Source organism: Equus quagga, chromosome 6 (assembly GCF_021613505.1).
Source record: "Equus quagga isolate Etosha38 chromosome 6, UCLA_HA_Equagga_1.0, whole genome shotgun sequence".
In the NCBI taxonomy this organism is placed as follows: domain Eukaryota; kingdom Metazoa; phylum Chordata; class Mammalia; order Perissodactyla; family Equidae; genus Equus; species Equus quagga.
This window is the reverse complement of record NC_060272.1, coordinates 116,391,154-116,414,410: the sequence shown is the minus strand read 5'-3', so window position 1 is coordinate 116,414,410 and position 23,257 is coordinate 116,391,154. Positions and strand designations below refer to the sequence as shown.

The 23,257-nt window shown below is 38.8% G+C and overlaps 1 protein-coding gene across 4 annotated transcripts in view; it reads right to left on the bottom strand.

The window, feature by feature from the left end:
* Window positions 1–23,257, bottom strand: part of CCDC171 (coiled-coil domain containing 171) — a 294,411-nt gene that overhangs the window by 184,101 nt on the left and 87,053 nt on the right. For all 4 annotated transcript variants that reach the window (XM_046663625.1, XM_046663624.1, XM_046663626.1 and 1 more), the window contains exon 10: window positions 11,254–11,356. In XM_046663625.1, coding sequence (XP_046519581.1) covers window positions 11,254–11,356 — 103 coding nt within the window. The remainder of the gene's footprint in view (window positions 1–11,253; window positions 11,357–23,257) is intronic.

Here is a 23,257-nt window from a genome sequence, read left to right as displayed (position 1 = left end):
ATAATTACATGAAATCATTCATTCATTCTTCAAGTATTCAATTGCTGGAACTTTGGGGGATGGGGGAAGAAGGCAGTAATAAAGGAAAGAAAAGAGGAAGAAAGGGGAAAAGTTATTTGGTTGATGATAAACCAACTTTATTAATCTCACAGTATTGATGATATTTAGTGTTTTAATCATGGAAAAAATTTTATTAATAAATTTATTACATTCATCAAGGTATAATTTAAACACTATCTTATGTATGAGTACACCTCAGATTTTCTTAAACAGAAGAATATTTAACTTAAAAACCCAAAGTAATACGGAAATAACACATATTCCAGCTAGGGGGGAAAAAAGACTCCTCTGAGCCATGATAATGGAGGAGACAGCGCTCTTTGTAATGACTATGAGTTGGAAAGACAACTCATTAAAAATTTTATTAAAGGTCTTACCAAATATATTTTTTTAAAATTGCTCTCTTGCACAAGATAAAAAAAAAAAGTAATGTATAATTCTTTTCTTTTGCTACTACATAAGTAGGCCATGAATAAATCATTCAAGGACACTCGGGAAATCTGCTGGCTTTTGCAATAAGAGAGAAAACTTCCTGTTAGAAATTCAGAAGAATAAACTCATCTTAATATGAGTGTTGTGGGGTAAGGGGACAAAATGCCCTCTCCTTACTGACCCATGCACATTCTTATGTTCTACATAAAACAAATTTTTTTGCCTGAAAATGTTTATACAATAAAGTTCAGCTGAAGTACAAAGTACACTTTATGTCCCACTCACATCTATTACAAAAAGAAATACTTACTGGTCCCTTAACGTAACAAAATGCTTACAAGTAAAAAGAAAGGGTCACTCAGGACCCAGGAACTTATTGATTAATTGGATTTAACCTAATAATATTCTAATCACTACATAATGGCCCAAAAAATAATAGAGTACTAAAATTATCCTAGCAAAGGAAAGTCTAAAAACTCACATACAAAGAGAAGTAAAAAAAATCAAATAGTCATAAATGGCTTTTCAGTGGTCAAAGTCCAAATGAGAAACAGAACACTTCAGAACGTTTTATACTTCAACAACACCAACAAGAAATCTTCTGTGTTTCTCTGTTCCTCCCCCTGTACATGTGTGTCTCTGTACATGGATGCCACACCATGCTTTCACATCACCACTGCCTGTTTCAATCTCTCTCTCTCATTTTTAATATGTTTAAAGTCTGGGTACACCTTGGCAAATCTTTTCTTTGAATTAGTAGCCCACAGGAGGGAGTGGGGTAGAAGAAAAGGTTCTAAGCTCTCTTCTAAATGTTTCCTTTTAGACAATCTCAAAAACTAAATATTTTTATGTGACTCAGATAAACCACTGTTTTTCAAGCTGGTGTTATCAGCTCAGTAACATATAGGTCCACAGTAGAAAGAATAAGTTGTAATGAATGAGGTGAGGCTATCTCCTCCACCTTCTCAACCATTCTCTTAATCTCCTTAAGTCTCCTGCAAGACCCCAAAAGGGGAGAATTATTAAGAAATAATGGAGAGAAAATATAAGACAAAAGATTGAGCTTTTTGTTTTTAAAGATATCTATTACAGAACATGAGTAGTCGAGTTCATCCTTACAACAAACAGGAAAAAAAAATCCTGTTGCTTGATGTTGATTCTTAGTCACATAGTAAAACACAGAAAATAACATTCAAATGGGTTTTATTTTCAACTGAGAAATCCAAAAATTCAATACGTTAATGATTAAGAAAATTTCTTTTTCATTTTAAAAGCACTAAATATAAACATGTAGCAGTCAGTTATACATTCCAAACTCAGACTACATTCTGTATATTAACTCACCTTATTCACTGAGATCATAAACAAACATTTTCATTATCTTGCAAACATTGATGCCCATTCTGGAGTTTTTAAGGAAAATGGCTCATAAATTTTCTAACATATAGAGAGTATTATGCAAGTCCTGCTCACCCACCCCCAACTACATCTCCCGGGAAAGTCCAAAAACCACTTCCTTTACCAAGGTGAGGGGAACCCCAGGTCCTTGATAAGTTCTGTGTTGCTAGAAGATCATGGGTAGCAGTGGGAAATGGTACCATCAAGCTGGGCTCCCTGAATTCAATAAGGATGATGGGATCTCAGGTGACACAGGCCAAGTGGTAGCACTTAATTTCCAGAGACAAAATGGACATGGTTACTATATTGGGCAGTGGAATCAAAGCAACAAACAAAATGGTTTTACCCATGGAGGGTGCTGGCATTGGCTAACTGATCGTGGTGTTCCTAGGAGTAAAATAGACAGGCACTCTAAGTGTTACTTGATTTGTATAAGTAGAAAAGCTCTAAGTCTGATTACCAGAAGCAAGACTTAAACCAACACAAAAGAGACTCTTGAGCCTCAACCAGTTCTCAGACTTGAGCTGGTTCACAGACCCAGTGCCCCTTGAATGAAGAGGATGGGTCCCTTTTAGGAACCCTCACATACTACCAGAAGACTACACTGTAAATCTTCCTCCCAGCCTTCCTCAGAGAAACATGCAACCAGTCACCGGGTGACGATGCACTGGGGAAGGGGAATTAAGTACACTTATCAGGGATAACTGAACACTAGGTCTGAGCTGACACTAAATCCTGGAGATCCAAAATACCACTGTGGTTCACTACTTAGGGTAAGCCTAAGTTAGGAGCTTACAGAGGTCAGTGATGAACTGAGTTGTGCCTAAGGTCTATCTCCAGTGGGGCCAACAGGTACCTGAACCCACCTCAGAGTTATTTCTCCAGTTTGGGAATGCACAGTTAGAAAAGACAAATGCAGGAACTAGCACAATGTCCATATTTTGGTTACCTGACCCATTGAGTGAGGAATTCACAGAGGAAAACCAAATAGGAAAAAAGCAGTGGAAGTCGCTAGAAATTTTACCTACCAAAATAATAAATCAAAAGTAATACCACATCCCTAGAAAGACTGCAGAGATCCTTACAACAAAAGAGTCATGGCAGCAAGGATGGAGGTAAATACATGGGCTCAGCAACATAGACTTCCATTCACCAAGACTGATACGATTACAAATGCTTTATTAAGTATCGCTTAATAAAGCAATGCTTTATTCTTACTAAGAAAATTAATTCTTACTTATTTGCTCCAGATAGAGATTTTCCTTCCCCGACCATAATATCTCTGTTGAAATTGTCATCCGTGAATTTACAAAGTACCTTATTCACCATTACATTTTCAACATAGTATTACTTCTGATCAAGAAACTCATTTTATAGCAAATGAAGTATGGAAATGGGCTCATTTTCATAGAATTCACTGGTCTTACTATGTTTCCCATCATTCTGAAGTAGGTCACATACAGAACAGTAGAATGGTCTTTTGAAGATTCATGGCACTGGCTGGATGGTAATATTTTATGGAATAAGGATAATAACTTCCAGGATACAGTATGTGCTCCGAGCCAGCAATCAATATATGGTGTGTTTTTACCACAGCCAGGATTCATAGATCCTGGAATCAAATGTTGGAAATGGGAGTGGATCATCTAACTGTAATACATAATGTTCCACTAGTGAAATGTCTGCTTCCCATCCCAGAAACTGGGTTTTATTGGTCTAAGTCTTAATTCCCAAAGGAGAAATGCGTCTACCATAGGACACAGCAACGGTTCCATTAAAATGGAAGCTGAGTTGGGGCTGGCCCAGTGGCACAGTGGTTAAGTTCATGCACTCCACTTCAGCAGCCCACGGTTCGTAGGTTCAGATCCAAGGCACAGACCTGCACACCACTCATCAAGCCATACTGTGGCGGCATACCACATACAAAAAATAGAGGAAGATTGGCAACAGATGTTAGCTTAGAGCCAATCTTCCTCACCAAAAAAATTAATGAAGCTGAGAATGTCACCTGGGCATTTCTGGACTCCTCATGCCAGGAAACCAAAGAGCAAAGAAAGTTCTTCTGTATCAGGACAATTGGTCTTGATTATCAAGGGAAAAGTGGTGTAAGGAAGAGTATGTCTAGAATGCAGAAGATCCCACAAGGCATCCATTAGTATACTCACGTTCTGTGATAAAAGTTAATGCCCCAACAATCCCACTTCTGGGTATATATATAAAAGAATTGAAAGCAGGGTCTTGAAGAGATATTTGTACATCCATCTATTCACAATAGCCAAGAAGTGGAAGCAACCCAAAGGTCCATCAACAGATGAACGGATAAACAAAATGTGATTTATATATATAATGGAATATTATTTGGCTTTAAAAAGGAAGGAATTCCTGTCACATTCTATAACATGAATGAACATTGAGGACATTATGCTAAGTGAAATAAGCCAATCATCAAAGACAAAAACTATATGATTCCACTGTATGAAGTACCTAAAAAATAGTCATGGGACTGGCCCCGTGGCCGAGTGGTTAAGTTCGCGCACTCCGCTGTGGTGGCCCAGGGTTTTGCCGGTTCGGATCCTGGGCGAGGACATGGCAGCACTCATCAAGCCATGCTGAGTCGGCATCCCACATGCCACAAGAAGAAGGACCCACAACTCAAAAAAATATATACAACTATGTACCGGGGGGGCTTTGGGGAGAAAAAGGAAAAGTAAAATCTTTTAAAAAAAAAAAAAGGCATGCTTTAAAAAATAGTCAAATTCATAGAAACAGAAAGAATGGTGGTTACCAGGAGCTGGGGGGAGGGAGAAAAGGGGATGTGATGGTTAATAATATTATGTGTAAACTTGACTGGGGCATGGGCCCAGATATGTAGTTAAACATTATTTCTGGGTTGTCTATGAGGATGCTTCTGTCTATGAGGACTCACATTTGAATCAGTCGACTGAGTAAAGCAGATTGCTCTCCCCAATATGGGTGGGCCTCATACCATCAATTGAAAGCCTGAAAAGAACACAGGCTAAGTAAGAAAGAAGTCTCTCTCTGCCTGAGTGTCTTCAAGCTGGGACATTGGTCTCCTACCTTTAGATTCAGACTCACACTGAAACTTACACCCTCGGCTCTCTGGTTCTCAGGCCCTCAGAGTCATACTGGAACTATACCATCGGCTCTCCTGGGGCTCCAGCTTGCCAACTGCAGATCTTGGATTTCTCAGCCTCCATAATCATGTGATTAATTAACGATCCCATTAAAGAGCGTTGAACACGTTCAGTGAACTCACTCCCTTGGACTTCACAAACCAAAGCCAGGAGCATGATGAAGTAGGGCAAATTAGGTTTGTAAACCTTAGTGAATTGGGAGGTGAGGGAAGTAAGAGAGAAGAAACTGGTAAATGACACCAAAAGAGGCCTGTGCACTGCTCTTATATGCATTCTCAGCTTCTCAGTAACCCAGGAATCTCTAGATAAAAGCACCAGTCATGAGGTTCACAGGAACAATTAAAATTCTCAAGAAGATACTAGATCTAGGCAATAATCCTTTATTAAAGAAATAAAGGAGGAGAGAAGAGAAGAAAAGTCCAATTTCTTGTCCTGATTTTCCAAAGAGCAGTCCCTGAGACAGCACAATTCCTGGGTGATATATACATGCCTAAAGGCATCAAACACTGTTGCTATTATTTCCTAGGGTCCTTCAGCTTCTCCAGTCAAAAGAACAAGAATACCTCTGGAGTATGACAAATGATTTCCTCAAGGAAGGAAAGGTTGAAGAAGGTTGGAGGGGTCTGTCTCAGTCAACACAAAAGTCAACCACCCTGAGGGGGACCCAAGACTGAGCCGCAAGAAAAACCTTCTTTCATGAACTTAATGAAGGAAAAGTCACATTCTATATGTTTGCTAACATCCTCAGGCAGAGGTGAAACTGTTTTAGAAGAAACACTTGAGGCAGAAAGACTACACGGGTTCAAAGTGGGAAAGGATTTCTCCCCATACATACCCTACTATATGATTTTCCACCAGAAAATAAATGAGATATGAGCAGCTTTCATGCTTCAAATTCAGTGTAAAGTAGAAAACAGAAATAGGATATAAATGTCCCTGATCAAATAAACTGAGGCTATCTTGTCTAATGATAGTAGGCAATCAAAGGGCCATTTCTATGACCCATGTTAGATTGTACATCTTTTCCACTGAAGGACAATCTTCTTGGTGACTCCTTATGGATTACTACCCAAAAGATTGCTATAATTTGGAAAGAAACTCCAGGACTACTTTATAACCTCAAAAATTAAAATGTAAAATAGACCGTCAACTTGATATTAATTCATTCATGCTTTTATTGATTCATACTCAACAAATATTTATTGAGTGCCTTTTTTGTGCCAAGTATTGTACTAGCTGCTTAAAATACATTACTAAATAAAAGAGACAAAGATCCTTGCCCTCATGGAGCTTGGATATTGTGATAGTTAATTTTATGTGTCAACTTGACTGGGTTAAGGGATGTGCAGACAGCTGGTAAAACATTATTTCTGGGTGTGTCTGTGAGGGTGTTTCTGGAAGAGATTAGGATTTGAATCAGTAGACTGAATAAAGAAGATCTACCCTCACCAGTGTGGATGGACATCATCCAATCCACTGGCCCGCCCCACCCACCTCCGGCCCTTCCCCCAGTAAAACAAAAAGGCAGAAGAAGAGCAAATTCTCTCTCTTTTTGAGCTGGGACTTCCATCTCCTGCCCTCGGACACTGGAGCTTTTGGTTCTTGGGCCTTCCAATTCCAGGCCTTACATCAGCAGCCCCAAGATTCTAAGGCCTTTGGACTCAGACTGAATGATACCACTGGCTTTCCTGGTTCTTCAGCTTGCAGAGGACAGATCCTGGGATTTCTCAGCCTCCATAACCATGTGAGCCAATTCCTGTAATAAATCTCCTCTTATATATATCTATATATCTCCTATTGGTTCTGTTTCTCTGAAGAACCCTGACAATACAGATATAATAACAAATGCACCATGTAACATGTTAGAAATGTTGGACAGCAATAAGCTATGGGGAAAAAATAGTAGAACAAAATAGGGAGAGAGGTAGTGAAGCAAGTGGCATGGGAACGGATAGTGGGTAAGCCTCAGTAAGAAGATGTGATTTGAGCATAGATTTAAGGAAGACAAGAAAGAGAACTATACAGCTATATCTGGGTGAAGAACTTTCCAGGTAGAAGGAATGGCCAGCACAAAGGCCCCCAAGGCAAGAGCATGCTTGGTGTGTTCAAGAAACAGCAAGAGGCCAGAGGAGTCCAAACAGAGGGAGGGAGAGGGACAGTAGTAGGAGACGAGGTCAAAAGGGTGATAAAGGATAGGTAGGGGCAGCCCATGGTCGAGTCTTGCAAGCCACTGCCCGCACTTTGGTGTCTACTCTTAGTGAAATACAGAGCCCAGCAAGGTTTAGAGCATGTTAGATCATTCTGGTGGCGATAGAGAAAACAGACTGGAGGAGGGCAAGGTGGAAGCAGAGAGAACACTAGCCAGATGGGAAGGAGGTGTTGGAGGCATTAGGAAACAAGGTGCAAACTGTCACACTGACCATTGGTGAGGAGATCAGGTGAAATCTCTATGGAAACAGATGCCTGAATGTCTTGGACTAACTGAAACTTTACCTTATCTGTCACATGAAGATAAGCTGATGGGTTGCTCTTGCTTCAGAAAGATTTCTTAATGTAGAAGACCACAAAATCTGAAGAAGACAGGGAATAGAACACTTGCCAACTACTGTCAACTCTGGACTAAAATTCATTCAAGAAAATAATTTTCATTCATTCCATTTTAAAGAGCAAGTCAAAAATTTTTTTTGTAACCATCCCTCTAAATTTCTACCATGGATTACTTTTCCTGAAATGGGGGGCGGGACAGAGTATATATTTAGCTGAAAGGTATGAAGAGGTAATAAAAGGGGGGAAAGCATGATTGCCTACTCGTCATAGCTGCAAAAAAAAGGATCTCTCTGGAAAGCTTCCCCAAGATAACTGAATTAACTTTGTAATAAATTATAAGGCTGTGCTACCATCACATAGTCAGAATATGTCCCTATTTGAAACAGACTTTTTCTCAAAGACATAAATATTGTGAGATATATACATGCCTATGTATATCTCACACACACACACACACACACACACACATATCCTTTTATTCGCCTAGGATAAGTTTTTAAGTTACTTCATTTGGGAAGAACAAAATATTTGGTCATCTTTGTGTAGCTGAAGCCAGGTCTAATGCAGTAGGCAATCTTAATTGTTCAGGCTCTTCCATAAAATAAAATATTGAGCAATAAAGTTTATTATTTATGTCCCGCTTAGAGAAGTAACAAAAACCCAACCTGAGCTGGTGTAAGCAAAAAGGGAGTCCTTACAGTTAGACAGGATGGTTTCATGGAAGCCAAGAGCAAGAATGAGATCAGGACTGTGGGGACCTGGAATTGGCCACCCCAAGATATGTCTCTTTGGTATCAGGACTATTTGAGGTTGATTGCTTTTGATAAACTGGGACAGGGAAGGAGGCTCTGAGGAATGGAATTTGCCCTTTGTTGGGACACCTTTGCATTTGTAGGGTAAATCTCTATCTGTAGGGGGTGCCTCCCTCTCTGTACCAGGAAGAAGAAAGGAGATGGCCTTCTCTCTAAAAGCTCTTAATCAATGCCAAAGGCAAAGACTTAAATCTGCATTTTATTGTGCTAATCTGGTAACCTCCTGTAACTGACTTCCCTCCCCCTCCCAACGCTGGCATTTCTTAAGGATTAAGCATCTTTCCTTAGGCTAGGAACTGATTGCCGAGCTCACCTGTGACCGCCCAGCTCCAGACAATCCACTTGCCTCCTGCTACGCCCAACGAGATAGCAGACCACTACCTGCTGTGTCCATCAAGCGCTGTGCCGACAGGGCAATCTTGTGACTATTGTGGGAGGGACGTTTCAGTCACATGTGAAACACCCCGTTTTGGGCTATATAACCACTCTGTGCACCCCACTTCTTCGGTGCCCTTTCTTCCTTCGGGAAGAAAGGCCCCGGGCCATGGTTCCTCATAAAGCTTTGTTTAATTTTCTCTTGCTATTTTGTCTCATGTGAATTTAATTCGTTCTCCAGCTAGACGAACCCCCATTTGGGGAGAGGAAATGTCCTCCTCCCCTACAGGTCCCAAGCAGGTATGTGAATTAGTCAGGGTATCAGCAGGGAAAGAGATGGCACACTGAGAAGAGTTCATCAGAAGAGAATTTAATGAGGAGACTACTTACAGAAACGTGGACAGGTTAAGAGAAGCAGTAAGATATGATGAGGCACCAAGAACAAGCAAGAATGGAAAACCAACACCATGCCTAAGCCTAAAGGGTCAAGTGGAGGGAATGTTGTCACCACAGTCCAATACAAGCCACAGCTGTGGAAGAGGACCTGCTTGACAGGAGCTGTGGCTGCTGAAAACTGAAGCCACTACAGGAATGCACTGGAGCAGAGGGAGCAGGAGAAATAAATACTCTGACTTTCCTTTCTTTCTTTTCTTATCCTTCTTCTTCCACGCTCTTAACCTCCTGCTGGTAGACCCACTGTCTAAATCTAACCAGAAGCCAGAGGGCAAACGAGCCCAGATCATGCAGTCCATAGAGGTCAGCCTCTACAAGGCAAACCAGAGACCAGAGAAGAACAGTTCTCAGGGGGTACAAGAGTGAAGAACCACCACAGTACAGAAACAAAGACCAATCTACAAGAGTACAAAATCACTAATTCAGTGCACAGTCCCTTTTCCAGAAATTCTTTCTCTGTAATATAGAGGGTTTGCATATATACAGGAAACTAGGAAGTTAAAAAAGGGTAGTTACTAAAAGATAAGTATAAAAAGAAAAACTTTAATAGAAGACAGTTCTTTTTCTATAGTCTTAGTAATAGCTTGTAAGTTGCTTTATTATCGATGATTTCATTTTAAAACTCAAAGGAGACATGATCTGACCATTCTTAGCTTTTCTAATTCAACTCTGAGGAAATATTTAAAATAATATTGAGGCATAAGATATGCTATGATAATAACTTAAAATTTTTTAAAGATCCTAATACTATTAAACAATGCTACATTTCAATAATAAAACAGTACCATTGCAAAAGAAAATTTTATTATCCAAAGCTTCACGAACTATATTTGAAAACTGGATATCTATTTTTTATGTCACTTTTATACTCTTTGATTTTTCCACAGTAAGAAACTATAAAACACTAATGCTTTTGGAAAAAGTTTAAATAAACACAAAGAAAGTTACACGTTAATTTCATAAAATTACTGCTAAAAGAATATCAAGAATAAAAGCAGACCCCGAAAAAGATAATAGCAAAGCACACTAAATTTCTGATAGGTCACCAATAGAGATCTGTAGATGCACAAGGTAAAAATGGGCCTTGATCATATATTTCTGCTTTTTTGAGGACAAGGAACTTTCCTGAACTTCAGAGTTTCCTAAAGAATTCATTTGCCAGATACCTGTTTGATTCTTTTAAAAAACAGTCGTGGAGCTCAATTTTCAAGTGTAAGGAATTCAATTTTAGGTGCTTTTTGAGGAACATAACTGAGTCAGAAAACAACTAAATAATTCAAGGCCAATAGTATGGCCAAAGAAAACAGAGGTAAAAAAGTAAAAGTACTTCAGTCAGAGCTACTATAGCACATACAATGGCATAAACAGAAAAAATTAATGAAGTAGAAACCATGAACAGCATTCATGAGCCGACTAATGCTTTCACTAGTTCCCAAAATATGCCTACCTAATACACAATTTTTATAGTCCTTTATCATATTAAGTGTGCTAATACTAAAGTCAAAACACTTTACCTAAGCAAAGCACTCTTATCTGGAGAATATATACGTATGGTAGTAGGAAATGAAGGCGAAAACCAGCTTAGAAAGCAATAGTGTAGAATATGCACTATGTTACAGCCTGTGTCCTACATAACCTTTTGAATGCATGACCTTTAAGTTGCTGAAGGTTGCCTCAGAATTTGGCTCAGTTTGATCGAAACATCTGTTCCCCTTGCAGGTAGACTGTAAGGACTTTTTTCTCAGTTGGATTCAGAACACAGCAAGTGAGCCCTTGTCTGTCCAATCATACAGACCCCAACACTTGTAAATCAAGTTCTGGGAGGACAACAGCAGGTCCACATTCCATCACCCTTTCCCAGCCAGCTAGGCCAACTGACTGCTGTGAGAACTGCTCTGATCATGTCATCAGATCAAAACATGTTGAGATGAGGGACTGTAAGAGGCATCTGCAGAATTCCCAAAATGTAGGGACTTTGGAACATTGACAGATGCATCTGTCATTTCATACCTTCAACTAACCTGATGTCCACTGGCCCGACACAGGAAAGCTGTCCAAGATCGATTCCAATTCTTTCACATTATTTTCACATGTCTCTACTAGAAAAGCCTGGTGCTTCTTAGCCTGTTAATTAAGAAAAAAATTACACATAATAAGGTCACACATTGCTGCAGAGTTTTTGGGTGAACATATACAGCACAATTAAGTACAATCTGATAATTACTCCATTTAAATCTATTATTAATAAACCTTTTTCTATCTTAATCATATCTTTTACTTGGTTTACTGTAACAGTGTACAAGGTCTCAATAACAATTTACTGAGGCCTTAATGCCTGGCATTATTCTAAAGGTTTTATATGTAGTAACTCTTTTTATCCTCACAAACAAACCTATGAGGAAAGGGCTATTATTATCCCAATTTTACAGATAAGAAAACTGAGACACTGAGGAATTAAGGAACATGGTTGCCATCACGTGGCCAATTGCCAGAGAGTGGTCAAAAGTGAATGCAGGGGCCCGTCCCGTAGCCAAGTGGTTAAGTTCTCTCGTTCCACTTCAGCGGCCCAGTGTTTCACCAGTTCAGATCCTGGGCGTGGACATGGCACCTCTCATCAGCCCACGCTGATGGGGGGGGTCCCACATAGCACAACCAGAGGCACTCACAACTAGAATATACAACTATGTACTGGGGGTCTTTGGGGAGCATAAGAAAAGAAAAAAAAAAAGATTGGCGATAGATGTTAGCGCAGGTGCCAATCTAAAAAAAAAAAGTGAATGCAGTAAGACCAATTAGAGACCTGCAGCAGTCTACTCGAGAGGCGATGGCCGCTTAGGCCAAGGTCTCAGCAGTGAAAAAGGGTGAGGGGGTGTGTGAACTGGAATGATACTTGGAAGGTGCAAAGGCCAGACCTTGGCAACATTACACTGGATCAACTACATTGATGGGATTAGACTGGATTGGATTGAACTAGATTGGACTGGATAAGGTTGGGAAAGTGCTCAGATAAAAGGAGGAGTCAAGACTGATCCCAAGGTTTCAGGCTAAGAGAACTGAGTAGATTTCAGTTGTTGAGTGAGAACAATGGAGGTAGAGAAGGTCTTATTTTGGCTGTTTTTATTTGTTTATTTACTTGCTTGCTTGGGGTGGGGAGTATGAATCTGAATTCTGTTTCAATCATATTCCATTGGAGACACCTTTAAGACACTCCCAGTACCAGTGATGAGGATTTTTAGGCTGCTTAATTTTAAAATGGCTTATGATGAGGATTTTTAGGCTGGTTAGTTTTAAAACTACAGATGAGATTCAGGCTCCAAGGAGTGGAATTTGTTTGCCCCTTTGTTGGGACACATTTACATTTGTAAGGTAAATCTCTATCTGTAAAAGGTGCCTCCCTCTCTGTACCAGGAAGAAGAAGGAGAGATGACCTTGTCCCTAGAAGCTCTTAATGGGGAAGGCAAGAACTTAAGTTGGTTGCTGTCTGGCAATCTCATGTAACTGGTTTAGGGTGGTGGCATCTAACCTTTCTAACCTTTACTTAATCCGATTTGATTCTTGTCTAAAAGTCATGGGATCACCCAACGACTAGACCCCACCTGCACTGATACCATTTTAACTTTTTTTCATGTTCTTTCCTTTGTCTTGTAAAGAGATGATTCACATACCCATGCCTTATAAAATTAGCCCTAACCCTCAACTCGGGGCAGCAGCAGGAGCTCTGACTAGCCGTGGGTCCTGTCCCCACGCACCAGCTCTGCCTGCCCATGGGTCCTGTCCCCATGCCAGCGGGGGCAGCAGCAGCAGCTCTGCCTGCCCATGGGCTCTGTCCCCATGCCAGCGGGGGCAGCAGAAGCAGCGGCAGCAGAAGCTCTGACTGCCCATGGGTCCTGTCCCCATGCTATTCCACACTATTCTCTAAATAAAAGAGCACTACTGCCAGATCTTGAGAGTCTAAGAAATCTTTCTTTCGACTCCTCGGCTCACCGACCCCGCATCACCAGCACAAAGATTGGCAAATAACAGGCCCTAAATAAATATATTTGAAGCAACAAAGAACAAACAAAGTAGAAAAATATGGAAGGCAGCTGGACATAATGGTGTAAAGCTCAGAAGAGAGGTCAGGCATAGGTTTGGGAATCATTTACAGGTATGACCTGAAGCTTTGCCTTGAGAGTGTTTGATAGGAAGAGAAAAGAGCCTAGGACAAAGCCTTAAGGAACTCCAGAATTTAATAGAAAAGAAAAAGCCAGCAAAGACTGGAAAAAAAAGGAAGAAAAAACAGAAGAGTATAGCATCACAAAAACCAAGATAAGAGAACATTTCAAGGACAGAGTTGTATGTCACAGAATATTCAAGCAAAATGGAGACTAAAAAGTGCTCACTGGGCATGGAAGTTATTGGTCAGCTGGATGAAATCTGTCATAACCCAGACTGCAACAGGCTAAAGAGGATTAAGCCTGAATTTTTTGGGTCTTAATTGATTGAGAGATAAGTAAATAGAATCAGGAAGTTTAGATAACCCTTTCTTGGTAAGAAGGGAAACAGAGATAAAGGCAGTAGCTGCAAAGGAGAGTGGGTCGGAGAAGAGGTTTTTTTTAGTACGTGAGAAACTTACGCACATTTAAAAGCTGACAAGCCTGAGGCACTGGTGAAGGAGATACAGAAGAAATGGGAGAACAGCTATCACATGACAAAAGTACATCCATAAAATATGCAAACTAATAATTATTTCTGTAGACGTCAGTTCAATTATCACTTCTTCGGAAAAGCTATCCTTTACCTCCCTGACTATATCAATTCCCTCTATTAGATTCTTCTCAGCACTCATCACAATTATGATTCTATGGTATTCGAGTAGGTCTTTCGTTAATGTCTATCTCATAGAATATAAGCTCCATGAGGGGAGTAAATGTAATCTTTTTTTTTTTTTTTGGCCTCACTAGTGTATCTCCAGCACCTCGACAATACCAAGTATCTAAAATAAGAGTTAAATAGTTGAATAAATTATAGTACATGTTATCAACAGAAGTGTGTTAAGTCAATTACAATTCATCAACACAGACTTAAAATAGAAAGCGGAGGCTCTTCTTCATGTATTAATATAGAAAGACCTCTAAGCTCTGTTGTTAAGCTAAAAACAAAAGAGGGGGTGAAAAAAGTGTGTTCTATAAAATAAATGATAGAAGGTCTAACTGAAAGCCCTCTGAGTTAGGATGCAAAACAGAAGCAAAACCAGACTTCAAGTTTCCTGCATTAGCAAACCATCAGTAAGACTTTTTTTAATGTTGTAATATTAAACAAGTTAATAACAGAGGGAAAAAAAGAAGGGGAACAGTCTGTTTAATATGCTACCATATGTGTAAAATGTCTGTGTGTGTATGTTTGTAAATGTAGCGAGAATCTCTGCACAGAATCACAAGAAAGTAGTAACTATGGTTGCCCCTGAGAAGAGAAGAATCTGGTGGCTAAGACCTGGGAAGAGAGAGGTTTCATTTTTCACTGCACAACCTTTTGCATCTTTGAAATCTTGTATCATGTGTACCCATTATCTATTCAAAAATTTCATTAGATTTTTGAAAAACAGTAAATAAACAAGCTAACAAACAAAGAAAACACTTTTCTACAGAAGATATACATGCACTTTACTAGAGTATTAGGAAAAGCTATGAGGACCAATTGAGTTAAGAGGCCCAGATGGAGATTTCTGGATATTATCAAAACACAGACTCACAGACCAATGTAAGGTTCATATTCATAGAAAAAGAAACACCACGTTTCAGTTGTTAAAAAATAAAAAAGTAAAAGCATCAAAATGGAATATATTACCAAGGGCCACCAAAGTTTATCTTAAAAAGTATTTATAAAGCACCATTTATATATATATAAAGATAATACATTATAAAGTTACTTTTATTTATTAAATATTTAAATATTCTATTAGAGGTCAGCCCGGTGGCACAGCAGTTAAGTGCACACGTTCCGCTTCAGAGGCCCAGGGTTCGCTGGTTCAGATCCCGGGTGCGAACATGGCACTGCTTGGCACGGCATGCTGTGGTAGGTGCCCCACATATAAAGTGGAGGAAGATGGGCACAGATGTTAGCTCAGGGCCAGTCTTCCTCAGCAAAAAGAGGAGGATTGGCAGCAGTTAGCTCAGGGCTAATCTTCCTCAAAAAGATAAATAAATAAATAAATAAAAATATTCTATTAAATTCTCTGAGTTTACCTATATTATGACAGTTAAAAAAATAAAGACAAATAGAAGGTAACTCAATCCTCACAGGTAAGTTTTATTTACAGTTGGCTTTATAATTAAAGAAACTTTAACATATATAATTTTTTAAATTTAAAAAATTTTTAAATTTTATTTATATAAAAAATATATACTATGTATAATTTTTCTTCAAATAGGATCATGTATAAACACTACTATATAACTTACTTTTCCATTCTTAGTATGTCTCTGACATCTTTCCATATCACAAATTTTTTTTAGTTGCATAATACTCCATTGTTTAGATGTATTGTTAATTTAACCAGTCCCCTACTGCTAAGATTTATAGGTTACTTACAATTTTATGCTACTAGTGGTAATACTACAATACACATCCTTGTATGTGTACTTGCATATCTTTGCATGCACATTCAAGTATATCTACTCAACAAACTAGAAATAGATTTGATGGATGAAAGGGTAAGTACAACTGCTTTTAGACAACTGTCACCAAATTGCTCTCCAAAGAGTCCCATCAGAGCATACTGTCACCCAGGGGAGTCCCTAAAACATTTTCCACGTCTAAGTTGTGCCTGCTTATGGGAACCAAGGCAGAACATTGCCAGATGGCCAAACAGCAGAAGCAGTCCAAACCAGAAAGGTCCAAGATGGCAATGGGGTGCCATGTGCAAAAGGAAATGTGTGCAAAACGGAAGGGAAGATCTGCGCAAGCCCCAAATGGCCTCACCCCGAGTGATGACTCAGAGACCCCCTCCCCCTTCACATCCCATAAGAATTCTTCTCACCTTCCCTTTGCGGAGAAGGTGTTTTAGAGCATGAGCTCTGCCTCCTCCACTCATTGATCAATGAATAAAGTTTCTGCTCTGCTATTTGGAACCTGGTCTTGTTCTATTTGCGTGATCAGCTCCTGGCAAAAGGACCCACTTGCAGGACACTGGTCCCTTAGGGCTCAGTAACAAAACTACCATAAACAGTATAAATGCCTATTTCCCAACAGCTTTCCAATGGTAAGCATTTAATGTGCATTTCCTTTTTTTTTTTTTTTTGAGGAGGATTAGCCCTGAGCTAACTGCTGCCAATCCTCCTCTTTTTGCTGAGAAAGACTGGCCCTGAGCTAACATCTGTGCCCATCTTCCTCCACTTTATATGTGGGATGCCTACCACAGCACGGTGTGCCAAGCGGTGCCATGTCTGCATCCTGGATCCAAACTGGCAAACCCTGGGCCACTGAAGTGGAACATGCGCACTTAACCGCTGCGCCACCAGGCCGGCCCTAATGTGCGTTTCTTAATTTTAAATAAGATTAAGCATCTTTTCATATATTTACTAGGTATCTGTACTTCCTTTTCTATGACTGTCTTTTCATATCATGTGCCCATTTTTATATTACGTTGTCATATTTTCCTTAGTGATATATAACAGTCCTTGGGAAATTACAGAAACATTCCCTTTGTCATACATGTTGTAAATCATTATTGCAAATTTGTCATTTGTCTTCCAACTATATTCCTAAACATAAAGCTGCAGTTTTTTAAAGATTGTATTTTTTCTTTTTTCTCCCCAAAGCGCCCCCAGTACATAGTTGTATATTTTAGTTGTGGGTCCTTCTAGTTGTGGCATGTGGGACACCGCCTCAGCATGGCCCGATGAGCAGTACCATGTCCACACCCAGGATCCGAACTGGTGAAACCCCGGGCCGCCGAAGCAAGTGATCAAATTTATCAATAATTTGCTTTGGGACTTCTAGATTTTGTGTCATACTTTCCTTACTCCAAGATTACAAAACACTTAATTCCCTTTTTCTTTCAGTGCTTTTTCATCTTCCTCTTTTATGGCTCTTTCATCAATCTAAAATTTGTTTGATACAAGCAATATGGCAAGGATTTAGTTTTATTTTTTCCTCTTATGTATAGCCAGTTATCCAAAAACTATTTATGGAATAATATATCTTTAGACACTGATTTGACATTCTATGATATTGTGATTTATAGTAAGAAATATATATATTTGGTCTTCCTCCATGGTTCCTGGCACACAGCTCCCTAAAATCCTTGTAATTTCTTAATGAGAGCCATAAGGGCATCTTTTTTTATAATATTTAGTTTTGTTCCTAGTTCCTCAAATAGCTTCAGAGTGATAAAGGTGAAATGGGTGTCTTTAGTTATTCAGAACAAATTCCTTTTAACCACAACCGAGTTTATGTTAATGTGGTGATTTTTGGAAAGCCCCTACATAACCAAAGGATAGGGGCTGGTTGCCAGGAGACCCAACCCTCTAATTAGAGGGCTGGAACTTTCAGCCCAACTTCCCCAACGTCCAGGGAGGGGAAAGGAGATACAGGTTGAATCAGTCATCAATGGCCAATGATTTCATCACTCCTGCCTACGTAATGAAGCCTCCATAAAACCCCAAAAGGACAGGGTTTGGGGAGCTTCCAGGTTGGGGAACACCTGGAGACGCAGGGAGGGTGTCAGGGCCCAGGAAGAGCACCGAAGCTCAGGGACTCTTCCCACATACCTTGCCCTATGCGTCTCTTTCATCTGGCTGATCCTGAGTTATATCCTTCTATTAAAAACCGGTGATCTAGTAAATATACTGTTTTCCTGCATTCTGCGAGCCTCTCTAGCAAATCGATCAAACCTGAGGAGCGGGTGGTGGGAATCTCTGACTTACAGCCGGTTGGTCAGAAGCACGGGTAACAACTTGGACTTGCGACTGGCATCTGGATTGTGGGGGACAGGGGCAACTATAATTGTTTTATAATCTTGGAGTAAGGAAAGTATGACACAAAATCTAAGTACATAGTGTCAGAATTGTGTCAAAATAGAGGATACCTAGCTGATGTGGCAGAATTCCCTGGTGTGGGGAAATCCTCACACACTTGGTGACTAGAAGTGTCTTGTGTGAGCAGTGTTGTGTGTAGAGAGAGAAGACATACCGGAGTGTGTTTTTCCTTAGAGTTCAAGTGTTTTCCCTTACACAAACCAATTTTATCATATACTAAGCTCCCATACATATTCACAGCTATTCTTGAACTTTCTATTCTGTTTCATTGATTTCTCTATTTTGTCAGTACCAAAATTTTAATTACGGTAACTTTATACTTTTTTTAAATTTTACTGAGATGAAATACAATTCACCCTATTAAAGTATACAATTCAATGTTTTTAGTATATTCACAGAGTTGTGCGACTATAACCACAATCTAAATTTAGAACATTGCTGTACCCACTAAAAGATATGCCATTCTCCATTCTCTCATCACCACCCCAAGCCCTAAGCAAACTCCATTCTCATTCCTATTTCTATAGATTCACCTATTCTGGACACTTCATATAAATACAATCATAAAGTATGTGGCCTTTTATGACTGGCTTCTTTCATAAAGAATAATGTTTTCAAGGTTGACCCATGTGATAGCATGTATCAGTACTGTATTCTTATTGCCAAAAATATTGTATCATATCAATAAGCCACATTTTATTTATCCATTCATCAGTTGATGAACATTTGGGTTGTTTCCACTTTTTGGCTATTATGAAGAATGCTGTTATGAACCTCCATGCACAGGTTTTTGTGTGGACGTAGATTTTTGTTTCTCCTGGGCACATACTTAGGAGTGAACTGCTGGGTCACATGAGCACTCTAGGTTTAACTTTTTTAAAAACTGCCAAATGTTTTTCCAAAGGGGCTGAACCATTTTCCATCCCCACCAGCAATGTATGAGGGTTCCAATTTCTCCACATATTCACCAAAACTTGCTATTGTCCACTTTTTTTATTACAGCCATGCTAATGAGTGTGAAGAGGTATCTCATTGTGGTTTTGATTTGCATATCCCTGACTAATGATTTTGAACATCTTTTCACTTCTTATCAGCACTTTGTATATCTTCTTTGAAGAAACATCTATTTAAACTTTTTACCTATTTTCTAATTGAGTTATTTCTCTTTTTATTATTGAATTGTAAGAGGTATTTATATATGCTGAATACAAGTCCTTTATCAGACATTTGACATGCAAAAATTTTCTAGCATTTTGTGGGTTGTATTTTCACATTCTTTAAAGTATCCTTTAAAGCATAAAAGTTTTTAATTTTCGTGAAGTCCAACGTATCTACTTTTCGTCACTTGTGTTTTTGGCATAGCACCTAAGAAACCCTTGCCTAACAGTTTTGTAGTTTTAGCTCTTATATTTGAGTCTATAAACCTTTTAACTTTCATGTAGGGGTTCAAATTCATTCCTTGGCATGTGGATACTCAGTTCTCTCAGCAGTATTTGGCGAAAAATATTATTTTTTCCCCACTGAATTGACTTGGCACCCTTTTTGAAAATCAATTCAACATAATTGTAAGGGTTTATTTCTGCACTCTCAATTCTTTTCTATTGATCTGTATATCTTTCATTATGCCAATACCACATTGTCTTGATTGCTATGACTTTGAAGTAAGCTTTAAAATTGGGAAGTGTTACTCCTCCAACTTTCTTCTTCTTTTTCTAAATTATTTTGGCTATTCTAGGTTTCTTGCATTTCCACATGAATTTTAGCACCAGCATGTCAATTTCTACAAAAAGCGAGCTGGAATTTTGATAGAGATTGTATTAAGTCTATACATCAATTTCAGGAGTTCTAACATCTTAATGGGTAACAATATTAACTCTTACGATCCATGAACATGGGATGTCTTTCCATTTACTTAGGTCTTGTTTAATTTCTTTCAGCAATAATTTGCAGTTTTGAGCATACAATTCTTGCATTTCTTTTGTTAAGTTATTCCTAAGTATTTCATTCTTTTTAATACTATTATAAATAGAATTATTTCCTTAATTTCATTTTTGGATTGCTCTTGCTAATGTATGTAAATACAACTGATTTTGTGTATCAGTCTTGCATTGTATCCTGCAACCTTGCTAATCTCATTTGTTAGTTCTAATAATTCTGTGTGTGTATATTCCTTAGAATTTTTTAATATACAAGATCACATCATCTGCAAATACATAGTTTACTTCTTCCTTTCTAAAATGAAAGTCTTTTATCTCTTTTTCTTGCCTAATTGTCCTGGCTGGAACCTCCAGTACAATGTTAACTAGACGTGGTGAGAGTATACATCCTTGCCTTGTTCCTGATCTCGGAGAGAAAGCATTCAGTCTTTCACCATTAACTATGACGTTAATTGTAGGTTTTTCATAGATACTCTTTATCTGTATGAGGAAGTTCCTGTCTATTCCTAGTTTGTTAAGCATCTTTATCATGAAAGGATGCTGAATTTTATCAAATGTTTTTCTATGTCTCTTGAGATGATCATTTAGTTTTTGACATTCTACTAATAAGATGTATTACACTAATTGATTTTCAGATGTTAAACCAGTCTTACATTCGTGGGGTAAATTCCACTTGATCACAGTTCACAGTGCAAAATCTTTTTTATATCTTGCTGGATTCACTTTGCTAGTATATTGTTGAGGATTCTCACATCTATAATCAAAAAGAATACTGGTCCAAGTTTTCTTTTCTTATGATCTCTTTGTCTGGTTTTGTTATCAGGGTAATAATACTGACTTCACAGAACAAGATAGGAAGTGTTATCTCCTCTTCTGTTTTTTGAAAGAATTTGTGAAAAACTGGTGTTAATTCTTCCTACATTTAGTAGAATTCACCAGTGAAGACATCTGGGTCCAGGCTTTTGTCTATGGGAAGTTTCTTGATTACGAAGTCTATCTCTTTACTTGTTATAGTTCTGCCCAGATTTTCTATTTCTTCTTCATCAGTTTGGTAGTTTGTGTCTTTTTAGAAATTTGTCCAATTCATCTAAATTATCTAATTCGTTGGCATACAGTTGTTCAGTTTCTCTTAAAATTCCTTTTATGTCTGTAAAGTCAATAGTTGTGTCCTCTCTTTCATTCATGATTTTAATAATTTGAGTCTCCTCTCTTCCTTGGTCCCTTGTGCCAGTGAGTCTTTCACTCTGCGTTAATGGGTCTTGGGGCATGTTTTCAAGTCTGCCTCACATCCTGTTCTGAGTGCTCCTGAGAGGTTTCAGCCTACCACATGCACAGAGCCTTCTCAACCCCTAGACTTAACTGCGACCCCAGTAGGGATCTTCTTTGCTGTGTTTCTCTAGTTCTATTAAACTTCTGCCTGCTCTGTTATTTCATTGTATCATAAGGTACTAGGTTCCTTTTAATTGCTCTTCACCAAGATCCATATTGTTTTCAACAACACCCTTAAACAAGGGGTTCCCCGTTCTCTATTCCAAATAAGGTCAGTCCCCTGAAGCAGAGTTGCAGAGCTCTTTCCTCTTATAGCCAGCCTGCCTTTCCCCGTGGACATTCCTCTGTGCCACTGCATTGGATTTGGAGATGGTGACCCACTTTTCCAGAGGAACAATCCTGATCTATAAGTGACCATTAGGGGGGTTGCAAACCCTGGTCTTCTGGGGTAGGAGGAATTGGCCCCAATATTCTTGGTCTGCTATACCTGGGGTGGGAGCTTCCACATTACAAGTGAGGGCTGAATGGAGGAAGAGAGATTTGGTCTTCTCAGACATGCCTGCCTGGAATAGAGTTGCTACAACACAGGGCTCTGAGGGATGAGAAATTCTAGCAGTCTGCCCTTCCCAGGATAACACCATAGCCCCAGCCTGGGAGCTAGGGAGAGAGGAAGGGCCCATCTTCTTGGCCACATCCACCTGGGGTAGAGCTTCTAGAACATGAAGCAGAAGTAGAAAACAGGTCATGGAATGGGTCATCACTCAAATGCCACAGACTCTCACTGTTCTTACTGAAATTTAATAAATGTTCTTCTTTTTACTATCTTGAGAAATAATTTTTACATACTATACAATTCAACCATTTAAAGTATATAATTCAACGGTTTTTAGTACATTCATAGCGTTGAACAACCATCACCACAAACAATTTTAGAACAGTTTCATCATCCAGAAAGGAAACCCCATACCTGTTAGCAATCTCTCCCTATTTCCCCCCAACCTCCCCAGCCCTAGGCCACCCTAATCTACTTTCTATCTCTATAGATTTGCCTATTCTGGACATATCATATAAAGGGAATCGCATTTTATGTGACCTTTTGAGTATGGTTTATTTTACTTAGCTTAATGTTTTCAAGGTTTACCCACATTGTATCATTGATCAATACTTCCTTTCTTTTTGTGCCTGAATAGTATTCCATTCTATGAATATACCAACTTTTGTTCATCAATTCATTCATGCATTAGTTGACAGACTTTTGGGTTGTTTCAATTTTTTTGCTGTTATGAAAAATGTTACTATGAACATTCTTCTACAAGTTTTTGTGTGGATGTATATTTTCATTTCTACTGGGTATACACCTAGGAGTACAACTGCTAGGTCATATGGTAACTCAAATTTTAACATTTTGAGGAACTTCCAAACTATTTTCCGAAGGGGCAGCATCATTTTACATTCCCAGCAGCAGTGTATGAGGGTTCCAATTTCCCTACAACCTCAGTAACAATTATTATTACCTGTATTTTTTATTATAGTCATCCTAGTATGTGTGACACAATATGTCATTATGGTTTTGATTTGCATTTTCCTGATGACTAATGATATTGAGCATTTTCATGAGTTTATTGGCCATCTGTATATTTTCTTTAGAGAAGTCTGTTCAGGTCTTTTGTCAGTTGAGTTTTTTTATTGTTGAGTTATAAAAGTTCTTTATATATTCTGGATAAAACTCTTATCAGATATATGATTTGCAAATATTTTCTCCCATTCTATGAGCTGTCTTTTTATTTTTCTGATAGTGTCCT